General features: G+C 54.3%; 1 protein-coding gene across 1 annotated transcript in view; it reads right to left on the bottom strand.

Moving 5' to 3' along the window:
• NFASC (neurofascin) overlaps positions 1-14,054 on the bottom strand; it is a 172,282-nt gene that overhangs the window by 47,254 nt on the left and 110,974 nt on the right. The window contains exons 7-8 of the mRNA XM_036272167.1: positions 13,750-13,872; positions 10,747-10,917 (exon numbers count right to left, since the gene is read on the bottom strand). Coding sequence (XP_036128060.1) covers positions 10,747-10,917; positions 13,750-13,872 — 294 coding nt within the window. The remainder of the gene's footprint in view (positions 1-10,746; positions 10,918-13,749; positions 13,873-14,054) is intronic.

Raw genomic sequence — 14,054 nt, 5'->3', positions numbered from 1 at the left:
GTAGACATAAGTGCATAAGCTGGGCCTACTCGTGGGCTTAATGGTCTTCGGCTCAGCTGGAGAGGGAGAGGCAGGCAGAGCTGCCAGGAGCTGGGAGCCCGCAGAACGCCTGCAGGGAGAACAGAGGCATTTTCTGGGCCAGGCTGTGAACGGATGCTGGCCGAGGGGACACTGGCGTCCCCGAAAGGAGCCGTCGGACTAGCTGGTGCCTGGCTGGGTCAGCGGAGTCCTGTCCTAGAGGCACTCTGCTTCCTTCCATTAGCCGTCCGTCGGGGTGCATGTCGTCGAGGTCTCGTCTGCTTTGTCCTTTTGTCAGGGGAGGAGATGCGGAGACACTCGCAAGGGGAGTTAGGCTGCTGGAACAATACATGGCACATAGCAAGTGTTCACAAACGCCCGTGAATGAATTCAGGGGTGGGAGAGAACAAAAAGAAGGCAATGGTTTACCGGCCCCCCACCATGTCACTTCTCCTTCTGCAGATGTCTTCATCTGTCCCAGCACACACATACACAACGGTGGCTACGGAAGGGGTTAATCCATTATGTGGTTAATGGGTTACCGTCCATCCATCTATAACTCTCGTAGCAACCAGTTCTCAGCACCAAGGAAGCCTGATCCCAAAGCAGCAGCTTCCTCCCACCCATCGTCATGGAATCGCCAAAACGGCAGCACAAGGTCAAGGGCACCATGAGGGGAGGGCGATTTCGAGCAGGAGGCTCCGGTGTCAAGCTGGTGACTATCGAGAGTCGGGGACCCTAGGATTACATAGAAGAGGTCCCGGCTCAGTGGGCACACTGCTCCCCACAAGGACACACTTTGCAGACAGCCACGTGGGACGCTGTGGACACGTGATCCACGCCGCAGCACACAGCACCACAGGCACACGCGGCCAGCGGAGCACTGAGCGTGGGGCGGAGGGAGCGCAGCGTCCCGCTGGACGTGCTGTGACGGTGGAAAGGTTCCAGCAATACTTCACGTGCAGGATGTGGGCTAGCAGCCCGGGAATTATCCCCAAAGGGGAGAAGCTCCTGGGAAACAAGCCAACACTCAAAAATATAGGGAAGAACATCCTAGAGGCCAGAGGTGAAACTTGGGGTCACCATTTGTTAGCCTCCACTCTGGACCCAGCACTGTGCTAGCAACTCTGTCTACATCGTCATGTTCAGTTCTCTCTACAAACCTAGAGGTGTGACCCCCACTTTCAGCAGAGAGAACGGAGGCTCACTAAAGTCAACAGATTCGCCAAGGTCACAGGCAGGTTTTTTTTTAATGGATTCTGGACCATTTAGCACTGAAGCCTTTGTTCTAACATCTATTCTATACTGCACCTCTATCTTTTTTTTATTTAATTTTTTTTTAATCCTCACCTGAGAATATTTTTCTGTTTATCTTCTGATAGAGTAGGAGGAAGGGAGAGAAGGAGAGAGAGAGAGGGAGAGAGAAACATCAACGTGAGAGACACATCGACTGGTTGCCTCCTGCACAACCTGACCAGGGCTGGGGACGAACCGCAGCCGAGGTACGTGCCCTTGACCGGAATCGAACCTGCAACTCCTTGGTCCACAGGCCGGCGCTCTAACCGCTGAGCCAAACTGGCCAGGGCAATATTGCCCCTCTCTTTATTTTTTATTTTATTATTATTATTTTAATCCTCACCTGAGGACGCTTTTGCAGTTATCTTCAGATAGAGTGGAGGGAGAGAGGGAGAAAGAGAGAGAGAGAAACACCGATGTGAGAGAGATATATTAAGTGGTTGCCACCCACACAACCCCAACTGGGGCCGGGGACAAACTGCAACCGAGGTACGTGCCCTTAGCGGGAACCGAACCCAGGACTCTCTGGTTCGTGGGCCGACGCTCTAACCGCTGAGCCAAACCGGCCAGGGCAATATTGCCCCTCTCTTTAAAGATGGATACCTCACTTATCCCTAGAGCTTTGGGAATATGTTTCATGTTCAAACCAAAGAAAAACAAAGTCCAAGGGCAAGAGGTGAAGGAGGAAGCTATTTCTGTCTCCGTGAGCTGCAGCAGTGAAACTCCCACTGTGTTTTCCTCAGACATCATTCCCACTGTCTCAGATAAGATTCCATCTCTCCTTGGTGACTACTGAGTAAACTCGGGCCCAAGCTGAAACTAAGAGGCTCCAAAGGCATCCCATCTGAACTGCTGAGGCCATAAAAAACCTGAAGTCAGGATGATATGAGATATTACGGGACAAGACGGCTGGACCCAAACGGGAGGTTGTGAAGAGATGTGGTCATTTTTATGTAAATCCCTTTTACATAAAAATGAATGAAGGATAGCCCTAGCTGGGAGGCTCACTTGGTTGGAGTGTTCTCCTGGACAGCAAAAGGTTGTGGGTTCAATTCCTGGTCAGGGCACAAACCTAGGTTGCAGGTTCAATTCCCAGTCAGGGTGCGTATGATAGGCAACCGAACAATGTTTCTCTCTCACATTAATGTTTCTCTCTCTTTCCCCCCTTCCCGTCGCTCTAAAAATCAATTAAAACATATCCTCGGATGAGGATTAAAAAAAAGTTGATAAAGGATAATCCAGCTGGTGGCTTTGGTATCCACTTGTCCCAAGGGAAGGGGGCTAAGCAGACCCAGGAAGAGTCTCTGAGACAAAGGTGCTCAGGGGGAAGACGACACCCTCTCATGGATTTAGGAAGAACTTGCATGCGGGCCCGTCTGACCTGGGCCCAAGGGCAGGTGCTGCTCTCACACAGTGGCTCAAGAGGGGGCACGTGGGTTTCCAAAGGAATCCGCTCAGCACGGGGGTGTCAGGCGATGACAGTGCCTCTGACACCTTCACTTGAAAGGGCCGGTGAAAGAGGCCTCGGCTGTGTCCTGCAAGAGGACCGTCGAGACTGCTGCACACCGAGCTGCGCCCTCTGTTAACAGCCGCACGGCAGCAGGAGAGAGTTCCAGGGATCGGACGCACCCAAGAACCTTTGCTAAAAGCAGCGTTCAGGGGCAGCTGGATGCTGCATTGGCTGCTTTCAGTTCTCAGAACTGAGAACTCATGGGCTGGACCCCCGGCATCACCCACTCTCTGGCGCTAGGGGTGGCTGACCGACCACCCAAGAAGACGGGAGAAACTCCTTGTCTGGTAACATCTGCCATCTTCCACTGCCAGGAAACCCCTCTGTAAGTCTAACCCGAGCCTCTCGTGCTGCAGTAGGGGCTTTTTCCTTACCCAGCTCTCGGCACAGCTGAGATGTGAGTAGCTTTTGTTTTTCTAACCTGCCCTAAAATGTCTCCCTCCATCGTACTTTCTTCCCATAACTGTGCCTACCTTTCTCCCCTTGGCTTGTCTTTAAGTACTTTGAGCCCTTCCTGATGTGAGAAGCACAGAACAGTTACACTTGACACAGCCAACACTAAACCATTCCCTTTGACACCACAGTGTCTGACACCACGCTAGGGACCGTGTGCACATGATCCTGTTTAATCTTCACAACAGTCCTACGGGGCAGGTAACATACCCCTTCTGCAGATGAAAAGATTCAAGTTCTGACATGGTAAATGACTCGCCCAAGGTCAAACAGTGGTACGTCCTGGAGCCTGAGTTTAACTCAAGGCAGCCTGCTTCAGCATGCACACTCTTACCTCCCTGTCTCCTGGCTGGGTACATTCTAAGTGGCACATCGGGGAGCACCTGGCATACGTTCAGAGGCTACCAAACCACTGTAGAAATTGCTAGAATAAAATGTAATTAGGGGGTGGCCCTACTGCTACAAAAAGAGAGACATGCCATATTTCACAGCAAAGCCCAGAGATGCACCGTGCCTCTCCGTCCAGCTCTCTGTGCTCAGGAAGACGCTTTCTTTCCTTTCTCTTCGCTTTCTCCTTCTTTCTAGGAGCATTCAACATAGTTGTCCTTTGTTCAGTGTGCCTCACTTTGACTTTATAGTCCTTCCAGCTGCCGTTATGCTTGGTCAACCCCGATCTACATTGGACTCAAGAGAAGGGGTCACTCTCACGTTGAGGCAGGACGGTGAGAAGCTAGGGTAGTTGCTGGGCCAGTGGCGTGAGGAAACAGACGGAGCTGAACAGACGGGCCAAGCAATTCAGTCACACAGAGAAGGTCGCCAAGGCAGAGACCCAGGCGCCTAGTAACGGGCAAAATTGGTGTCGGATCTCACCCCCAGGGGGCCTTGCCTCCCCTGCATATCGCTGGTCGTGCGGTTTAGACCCCCCAACCTCTCCTCCCTAGAGGCAGCATTAGGCCTCAGCAGTATGTCAGCTCCAGGCCTGGAAAGGCAGCGATGCCAGGACCAGCTGCAATGACAAACGACCCCCTGCCCGGGCACTGACCAATCCCTGACCCTGAAAGGGCACAGCTGGAAAGGCTGATGAATATTCTGTTGCGATCCTCCCCGGAGAGCTCCCCTAAATCCTGGCCTATGGAAAGCAGATAAAACCCCTCAAGACAAAGAAGCCAGTGCCCACTTGAGTCTCCTTCTTCAGTGAATTATCTTTCTCTTAAACTCCAAGGGTCCCCATGACGCGCCACCAGGCAGCAATGGGCAGAGGCAGCTCATCCCAGGAAGTCCCTGAACCTGTCCCCAAGGCCCCCTTCCTGACTTTCCTGGCAAGGGCCCACCTGGCTCACCTCTTTCCTGTAACATCTCGGGGAGCCAGCGGAGCCCCGCCAGGTCTCTCCTGCTGCTTCTTCTCTCCCAGGCCCTTCTTTGTTTCACTGTCCCCAGCTTTAGCAAACATGCTCTCAAAATAAGCCGGTGTCTGCCCTGGCTGGTGTGGCTCAGTTGGTCGGGTGTTGTCCCTTGCTGGTTTGACTCCTGGTCAAGGGAGGGCACATCCCCAGGCTCAACCCCCGGGCTCGATCCCCAATTAGGGGGCAGGCAGGAGTCAGCTGATAGATGTTGTGCTCTCACATCGACATTTCTCTCTCTCTTAGAATCAATGACAGGCCGGCCTCAGGCCAACCGGCTCTGGGCCTGGCCCCTTTCTGGTAACAATGTGAGCACTTGTGCATTTTCCCTGGCTTCGTAGCCCTCGATGGTTTTTACAACTCCCACGCATTCACTTGTGATGATATCTACCATTGGCCGCAAGCGGGTTTAAGTGGCTGGAACCACTCAAACTAATTCCATTGATAAAGCAACTCTACATGCATGTCCCCTGAATTGTTTATCTTACACAAAGTGAGTAGCTGGGACCAGATGGTCTCGAGGGGACCTTCTGGCTCTGCTATATTCCAGTTTTAAGAATACTTCTATAATAGATCGTCCGGAATCCACTTAGAAAGAGGCACATTCCACACCGGTGCGCTGGGCTCCTGACACAATGGTGGTTGGCCCCATCATTTTGCAAACAAACGATGCTCAGAATCCAGCAAAGATCCCCTGCTTCCCCGGGCAGTAAATCTCTTTGGCAGGATCTCAGTGTGGCTCTAGCTGCTTGGTACCCAGATCGAACCTTTGCCTCTCTCCCTGACTCTCACTCTCTCCAGACACAGATCATTGTTGATATTAGCACATCACCATACAGATGCATCCTATCTGGTTGAGCCCACAATGACCCCCTTGGGGACCTGCAGCCTCCACTTCGAAGGCCTGACAGATGATGGGGACCAGCTGTCTTGCAAGAGCCAGAAAATGATGATTCCTCTGGCTGCTCAGGGGAAATAAGACATTCTTGAGCCATGGTGGGAATAACTCAGGTGTGGAAATAGCCAATTACTCCACTAATCAGCTTGAGCAATGAGTTGTGTGATGAGTTAGAAATATGCCTCGTGGAAACTGTCCCGTGACTTGCACATGTGCGCGCTGGGGGCCTGGACTTGCGTGCACACCCAGAGGACAGAGGAGGCCCGGGCGACAGACAACTTCATTTACACTCACCTTGAAATGGAACTCAGAGCTGGGCTCTCACTATTTCCCAGACGGATTTTATTTTATTTTATTTTTTTTTATCCTCACCCGAGGATATTTTTCCATTTTTTGTACAGATAGAGTGGGAAGGAGAGAGAGGACGGGAGAGAGAGAGAGAAACATCGATGTGAAGGGACACATCGAGTGGCTGCCACCCACGCGACCAACCAGGGCCGGGGACAAACTGCAACCGAAGTACGTGCCCTTAGCGGGAACCGAACCAGGGTCTCTCCGGACCGCAGGCCGACGCTCTAACCGCTGAGCCAAACTGGCCAGGGCCGGATTTTAAAGAGACAAGGGGCCTGTGACATGGCCACCCCAGTAGCTATGTCTAGACCATTCAGGCGATTCACACCCAGACACTTAAGAGTTAATGAAACATACACTGCACAGCCCTCTGTGCTCTATGAACCACTCCTAGGACCAGACTACTGTTTCCTCCTCACCTATCAGATATTCTCTGTCCACCTACCACTGCTGCCTACGTCTCTCTGAACCCTCCAAGGAGCTCTTCTGAAGCCCCACCCTGGTCTGACCAGCAGCTGGAGGCCTGCACGGACGAGGAGGACACGCCGCCACATGAGCCACCTCGAACTCCCAACCTGGCCACTGTCTTCCTGGCAAGCAGCGTGCTGGAGGTGGCACGTGGCACCCTGGCCTGGCCAACTGTCAGACCTGCCGCTCAGCACGAGTTAATGACACGGTATCAGTCAAGTTAGGCAAACTGGGGTTAGGACAGGCAAGGTTACTCCCAAGGTTACCACAGCGACTCACCACTGTACATGTCAGGGTGGTTTCTTAAGGACGAGTCATTATAGGGGTGGTCTGCAATAAACAAAAGAGGGTGAGCAAACAGGGGGCCACGGACAGGTCACAGGGGCACAGGCATAAACGGGGAGAGAACAACAGAAAGGCAAAGCCACAAAAACAACCGGGAGAGCACCCGGGGTCTTTTGCAAAGGAAAGACGCGGCGTGTTCAGAAAGGAAATGCGCCTGGTGAAGAACAAGCGACACAAAACAGCCCAAAAAAGGAAGAAAAGGTTAAATTCTGCAAAAGAAGGCAATAAAAAAAAAATAAGTTTCTTTTTTAATTAAAAAAATTAGGCTGGACCCTTAGGTGCCTGGGCCTACTGTACTGTCAAACGAACGGGGTGAGAGTTAGTGGCACCCCGCAGCAGTCTTTGGAACAACTGCTTCCCATCAAATCCTCAGTCCCCGGTCTCTGGATCAGGCCAGCTCTGGGGGTAGCTAGAGAGAAAGGGGTGTTCGTGAGCCCGGGGGAAGGAGCCAAGTCCTACCTGAGCAGAAGCTGAGTTGCAAGGGGCGGGAGGTAAATGAGAGGAGAAGACCCACCAAATGTGTGCTGACCAGCAACCAGCACCCCCAACCTGACCAGGGGGCACCACCCCGGTCTCCGAGATGTGTCTGTTGGCAGAAAGGCCTCCTTCTGAGGAGGCTAGGGGTGGTCCAGGGAGGCGGGAGAGCTAGGTTGAGGTTCAGATTTTAGGATTAGAAAGGGAGTCTGGGGGAATGGGGAGAGAGGGGAGGGGCAGGAGGGGGGAGAGAGAGAGAGAGAGAGAGAGATGGGGAGAGAGAGAGGTGGGGAGAGAGAGAGAGAGGTGCATGAGTGCTTTGAGTTCCGCACTGTGGACTGGGGAAGGCCCGCTGGCTAAGCTGGAGCCTTAGCACTCTCTAGACTGTCTTGGGGTGAAGACATTCCTCAGGGAGAACCAGTGGCCTTGGTTCCAACATTAGGCGATTAAAACCCTTGGGCATTTAACCCTCGGTGAGAAAGACACTTTGAAGCAGGGCACAAAATCATGCCAAGATCCTTAAGAAGCTCTCCACTCTTGTACCACGGTCCCCTTCCAGCGACTGGGTTCGAGTTCTGACAGTGCCAGGGAGGGTGGGGGGAGCAGCTGCCGGAAGCTCAGCAGACACCCCGAGAACCAGACCCGGTCCACTGCCCGAGGAGGGAGGTGCCCGCCGGAACATTTGCACATCTGAAGACAGCTCCCACCCTGTCACAGCTGACTGGGGCTGGCTCTTTGCTGGACTGCGAGGCAGGTGCATCCCAAGTCTGCTAGTGCCCAGAGGAAGGTTTTCAGTATTTAGAACTATCCCTAAGGTAGAGTTTGGGGTAAAAGACCTGGCCTGTGTTTGGGACGTCAGCTTGGATTGGAGCTAAGGGGGGGATTTGACCGGCAGGAAAGATAAGGCAGAGTGGCAAAGGGCAGGCACGTTCCTCTCCTGGGGGAGGGGACAGGGACACACACAGACGACAGGCCCTGTTTTGTCCTCCCATCTAGAGCAGTGACCCAAGCTCGGAATGTACCTCAGTTTGTGGGTTCGGGAGCACATCTGAGAAATTCAGGGAGACCTTTCGACTCCTCTAAGTGTCACTTAGACAATCACACTAAAAGGAATGTTGGCTCTTCAGGGAGACCCCTCCTGCCCTGACGGGGGCAAGGTGGGACAGGCCGTCTTTGTTTGCCTGACTCCACCATTTTTCTCTGACTGCACCCCCCCCAAATTTTCAAGCTGACTGCAGACTGCCCAGTACTGTGTGTTAGACACCCCTTCCTTCACTGCGGGTCATACAACATCGCTGCGATGAGACTGATTTCTTCCCCAAGGGGCAAACTGTGCCAGAGCCCCTGGTGAGAACTGAGTCTCGGAAGCTGTCCCAACGTGGCCGCCCACCCCCAGGCCTGCTTCTGAAGGGACAAGGAAGAGCCTGTGTCCCTTCCAGGCAGGGACGCGGAGAGAACACAACTGTGCTATTTCAAGCATCGGTGCCCAGATGTGGGCTGGCGCCGGTGCCCAGACACACCTGCTCCGGCCACAGCTGCCTCTGGGCGGCTCCAGGAAGCCGACAGGGCTCTGCTCACAGCCCCGGGGGTTCCTCTGCATTTGGAGTGTTCAGTGGCACAGGGGACTCAGAAACGGGGCAGAAACACACATCCCCGACCGTAGAGAAAAGGATGTTTCTGGAGAGTCCAGAAACTTCTAATTGTGGTTGAAATCCCTAGCTGCTTAGCACCACAGAGGAAGGCTCCTGTCCGCCCCCACCTCCCTGCCTCTGCCTTGTGTGGTGGCGGAGGCCTCTGCCTGGCCGCCTGGCTTGGTCCTCAAACAGCAGGCTGACTTCAAGCAGCTCCCGGGCAGGTGATGGCACTGCAGGCTGCCCAGGGACCGGCTCAGCGAGCATCTTGCTCTTGGCATCCCTTCCCCTCCCACTGCCTAACTCTGCCAGCCCCGGCCTGGCCCCGGAGGCTGCTCTGAGGTCCTGGGCAGACCACACTGTCCTGCCCGGCCCGGCCAGCTGGCAGACAGTCACCCTCGACCTGCACTGAGACGACACCTCGGACAACCCAATTTTCTTCCCCAGGGCTCCGCTCTGGGCCGGAGTCCAGAGTGAGAAAGCCAGGGAAGGGGCAGCAAGCAGACCGAAGCTGGGTGACCCGCCAGGAACACGCAGGGCTTGTCCCTGGGCTTCTGGGCATCCTGTTGGCTCTCGAACTATGAGAGCTCAGAACAGTGTGTGGGGGCCTGCAGAGGCAGGAGCGCGGGGCTCAGAGGTGAAATGGGGTCAAAGGGAGAAGACAGTAAGAACGTGGGAGGAGAATTAGAGAAGACAGAAATGAAAAAGAAAAGGAGAGAAAACAAAGAGAAAGGAAAACGAGAGAACTCCACAACAGGAGACGGGGACGCGCTCCTGACAGCCCGGCCTGTTCCCCTGTGGGCTGGGACTCAGAAGGGAAGGAGAGCCCTAGGGGTCAGCCCCCATGTCCTGAGTGAGGAGTGAGTTCACCCAAGCCTGTCCCCTGCCCCCCCCCCCCCCCGCGTCCCTCCAGGAGGCGTCGCATGGGCTCCAGGAAGCCAGGGTGCGGCCTCTTTTCTCCGACCTGTGAAAGCTGCCGGGGACCACGGGGTGACCTCTGCCTGGCCTCCCTCACGATCGCCACCGTCCACAGTATTGGAAAGAGCATTCACAGCTGAGTCAGGCAGATTAAGGTCTTTGGGGAGGGGGCGCTTCTGTGGAAGGCATGTTATAAAGCCATGGGGTAAACCAACACAGCCACTTGCAACGTCCTGACAGGCCGAGGATCTCCGGCCCACGCTCCAGGCCAGCAGCCCCCGCGAGAAGCGTGTCTCTGAACTGAGTAGCTTCTGCCTCCTCCGTGGAGGGCACCAACGCTACAGGGGCTCAGGAAATGCTGATCTGCTTTGGCACCGAACAGAACCAGGGAACAGAAATGAAAGCAAATGAAACCGAACATGGACCTGCAACCTGCAAACACAGCGACCCCGTAGGGTCCAACATCCATGTGAATGTCACAGACGCAGACACAACGCATGTCGGTGTACCCACTAACTGGGAGAGTCTGTGCTGTGGCTGTATTCTGGAAATAAAGATAAGCAAACAGTGACTAGAAATGTAAGAAATGGTCAAGCTGAGTACGTGAGAGATGCCGATGACCACTCAAAGCAGTGCTTCTCAAATTCAGGTGCGTCCAAACCCCCCTGGGCGCTAACGAGGCACAGAGAGGGGAACAGGACTGGGCCTGGGGGTGGCGTCAAGTTCTCCAGGTGACTCTGATCGCCACCAACGTCTGAGAAGCACTGGCTTAGAGCCGGACCACGCTGCACTCCAGGCTTCAGAATCAGGAGATGTTTAAGAGCCCTTGAAGTAGCTCTTAAACATCTTCCAGGCACAAGGAGCTGGAAGGATTTCTAGGTCAGCCCCGGGGACGAGTCTGCCCCCAGGCCCAGGTTCCCGGGGCTGCGTGGGCTAGTGGGCTGCCGCCTTCAGCCCCAGCCCCGGGCAGGGGGCTGCACTTACTGGTGAGAACCTTGAGGGTGAACGGGTTCTTCTGCTGGATGGTGTGGGTGAAGTGGAAGCGGGCGTTGCAGCTGTAGTCGGTCTGCATGTCCTGCACCATCACGTTAGAGAAGTACAGGTCCCCGTTATGGCCCTGGGAGACCCGCTTATCTTGGGGGATGGGCTCCATGGCTGTAAGGAAGCAGAGTAGGTGGAGGTCAGCAGTAACTGTGACAGTGACAACAATCATGACGATTCTGCCGCGTGAGGCCAGGCAGGGCAGGAGCTCCACATGACTGGTCTGACCTCACTCTCAGCCCTGAGGTGGGGCTTATTCCCATTTTACAGATAAGAAAGCAGAGGACGTAACTGTTCTGGCTGCACACGCAGTGAAGGAGAATAGGATTAACATTTTTAAAAATGTTTTTACTGATTTTAGACGGTGAGGAAGGGAGAGGGAGGAAGGGATAAAAACATCGATGAGAGAGAAACATCGATAGGCTGCTTCCTGCATGCCCGCCGGGGATGGAGCCCTCAAACCGGGAACTGAACCGGCAACCTCTTGGTCCATGGGACGACGCTCAACCAACTGAGCCATATCGGCTGGGCAGGGAGGGTAGGATTTAGATTCAGCCCTGCCTGCCCACCACACCCATGCTCTGACCATACTCCTCTATCTCCCGCTCATGCCACCAAAGATCAGACTGGCCTGGAGGCCAGGGGGAGGGGGCCCATCTTCCAGATGCTCCCACGTCGGGAGTCAGATGCACTTGTCTTATTTTTCATACTGCCCCTCCAGTTCCCAAGAAAGGAAAAGGCACCATCCAATATAACAGTAAGATGCAGACCCATCAGTGATGCACCCCATCAACTTCAAGGCGCCTTCCAATTTTAGAGATGGGAAAATACAAAACTGTGTGCTTTGTAGAATTAACGACATCACAGGAGTGGCGGAGACTGCCGACTACACAGCTTATCTTTTCTCCAAGCACTGCACCGGATGTGAATGCAAACGGCCAGGCTCCCAGGCCGTTTGGTCTGTGGCGTATACTAAGGCTGACTACTCATAGCAGGCGCCTTCCTGTGCCCACGAGTGTTCTCTGTCACCATTTCTCCAAGCACATGGGCAGTGCTGCCAACTATCCAACGCTGGGCCGGTCAGCTCTTCAAGTCATTTAACAAGGATGTCCTGTGGGCCTACTACACACAGGCACTGGGGGAAGAGAGAGGAGTAAGAAAGACAGTCCCTGCTGTCAAAGAGCCTGCAGTCCCGGAGGAGAGACAGTGGGTACGTACATAATTGCAATGCCGTGTGGTGAGTGGGAAGCCCCCAGGAGAAGGGAGAGTCCGTCCATTCTGGGACGTGGGCTGTGGCTTGAAGGCTGGGTAACATTCACAAGGCAGAAGAGAAAGGAGCCAAGAGAGGGACGATGTGTGTTCAAGGTGAGAGCATCCAAGGAGGAGGGTGGGGCGTGGGGATGGGCGGGGGCAGAAGGGTTAGAGAGGCAGAAGGGCGCTGTGTGCCAGGAAAGGGGCCTAGACTTTGAGATGATGGAGGAGACGATGAAAGGTTTTGAGCGGGAAAGACCAGGAGGGCCAGTTATGGGTAATGACTGGAACCCAGGGCAATGTCGATGGGGGCCTGTGCTGGGATGTCAGCGAGGACGGAAAGAAGACGAAGGTCATGAGATCCGCTCAGGAGGAATGAGTGTGATGCAGTGTGGTGAGCGTCACGCAGGGGATGAGACAGCAGGGTCTGGACTGTTAGCCAACAGACCGAGCCCAGTCCGTGCCAGGCAGCCTCCTCCACTGATGTGCTCCACGGTGAGGAGCAGCGGTTGGGCACAAAACCTCTCACTCTGCGAAACAACTCGCAAGCTGCCTCGCTGACAAGGCAGCCTCTTTGGGAAGCAGGCTGGTAAGAATTCAGGAATGGAGAGAATGATGGAGGATGGGCAGGAAGGCAGGAGGCTATGCAGGTGGACAGAGGGATGCATATATAGGGAAGGAGGAAGGGAAGGAGGGGGAGGAAGGGAAGCCAAGAAGATAGATACATAGTAGTCCTCTATTTACCTTCATAATGCGCCCCCAACTGTAGTTTGATTGAAAACAGAGGAGGAGCCCTGGCCGGTTTGGCTCAGCGGTTAGAGCATTGGCCCGTGGACCAGAGAGGCCCGGGTTCGGTTCCTGCTAAGGGCACATACTTCAGTTGCAGTTTGTCCCCGGCTCCGGTTGGGGTCATGTGGGTGCAACCACTCGATATGTCTCTCTTGCATCAATGTTTCTCTCTCTCTCTTTCTTCCTCTCACCCTCCCACTCTATCTGAAGATAAATGCAAAAATGTCCTCGGGTGAGGATAAAAAAAAAGAAAACAGAGGAAGAGACTGAGACCCAGAGTGGTTAAATGAGCCTCATTCCGAAAGTGAGCTGGGACGGTTCTGAATGGTGGCACACCGTCCCCTGTCCAGACAGCCTACCTCCCCGCCACGCCTTTATCACAGGTTTCGTCCCCGCACACCCACTTCTGTCCCAACGAGAGCGAATCCAGACCAGCCGAGGATCGAAAGAGGCCTGGTAGCCACCTGCCTTCAACCGGTGAATTGAAAAACACAAGTTCTCCTCTTCCTCCTCCTTCCTTTTACTTTTGCTCCTCGTCACAAATATTACTGAGCGCTGACTGTGTGTCTGGCCCTGTTACAAGTACTTTGGATGTAGTAACTAATTTATCCTTACAATAACCCTATTAGATAAAGTACAACATCAGTCTCATTTTTCAAGAAGAGGAAACTGAGGCCCAGAGATGTTAAGCGACTTGCTCAAGATCACACAGCTATTAGCAGCTGGGCTTAGGCAATGGACCCAAGCGGCCTCTCCACGGGGCCCGTTCTCAGTCCTGGGGCCACCTTACATCTGCTCCTCAGAAGTCAAGGTCTTCTGGAGTCAGGGAAGGCCCTCCCCTTTCACACACCCGTCCTGCTCCCTAAAATTAAAACAGACATAAATTACCAGGCCCCCAAGACTTACAGCTGCTCATCCAGAAGATGACCGGGGACGGAAGTCCGGGTGGCGGATTGCACTGGAGTATCAAGGGGGCGCCTTCTTGAACCACCACTGGGTCTAGATTTTCCTTGGGCCACAGGGGAGATTCTGGGGAGAAACAGAGCGGAGGATGAAGTGAGGGTGATGGCTGGGGTTGGGGCAAGGAGTAGGGTTGGAGGCAAGCGTGTGAGGAGAGGAAGAGGAAGCAGGACAACAAGCAAGACGGGGGAGAGACAGGGCCCCCAAGTCCAAGCAGAGCAGAGACGCCTTCTGTCTGAACGGGTGCCTGT

The sequence above is a fragment of the Molossus molossus genome, unplaced genomic scaffold (assembly GCF_014108415.1).
Source record: "Molossus molossus isolate mMolMol1 unplaced genomic scaffold, mMolMol1.p scaffold_m16_p_20, whole genome shotgun sequence".
Classification (NCBI taxonomy): Eukaryota; Metazoa; Chordata; class Mammalia; order Chiroptera; family Molossidae; genus Molossus; species Molossus molossus.
The sequence above is the reverse complement of the archived record's forward strand: the minus strand, read 5'-3'. Positions and strand labels throughout refer to the sequence as shown.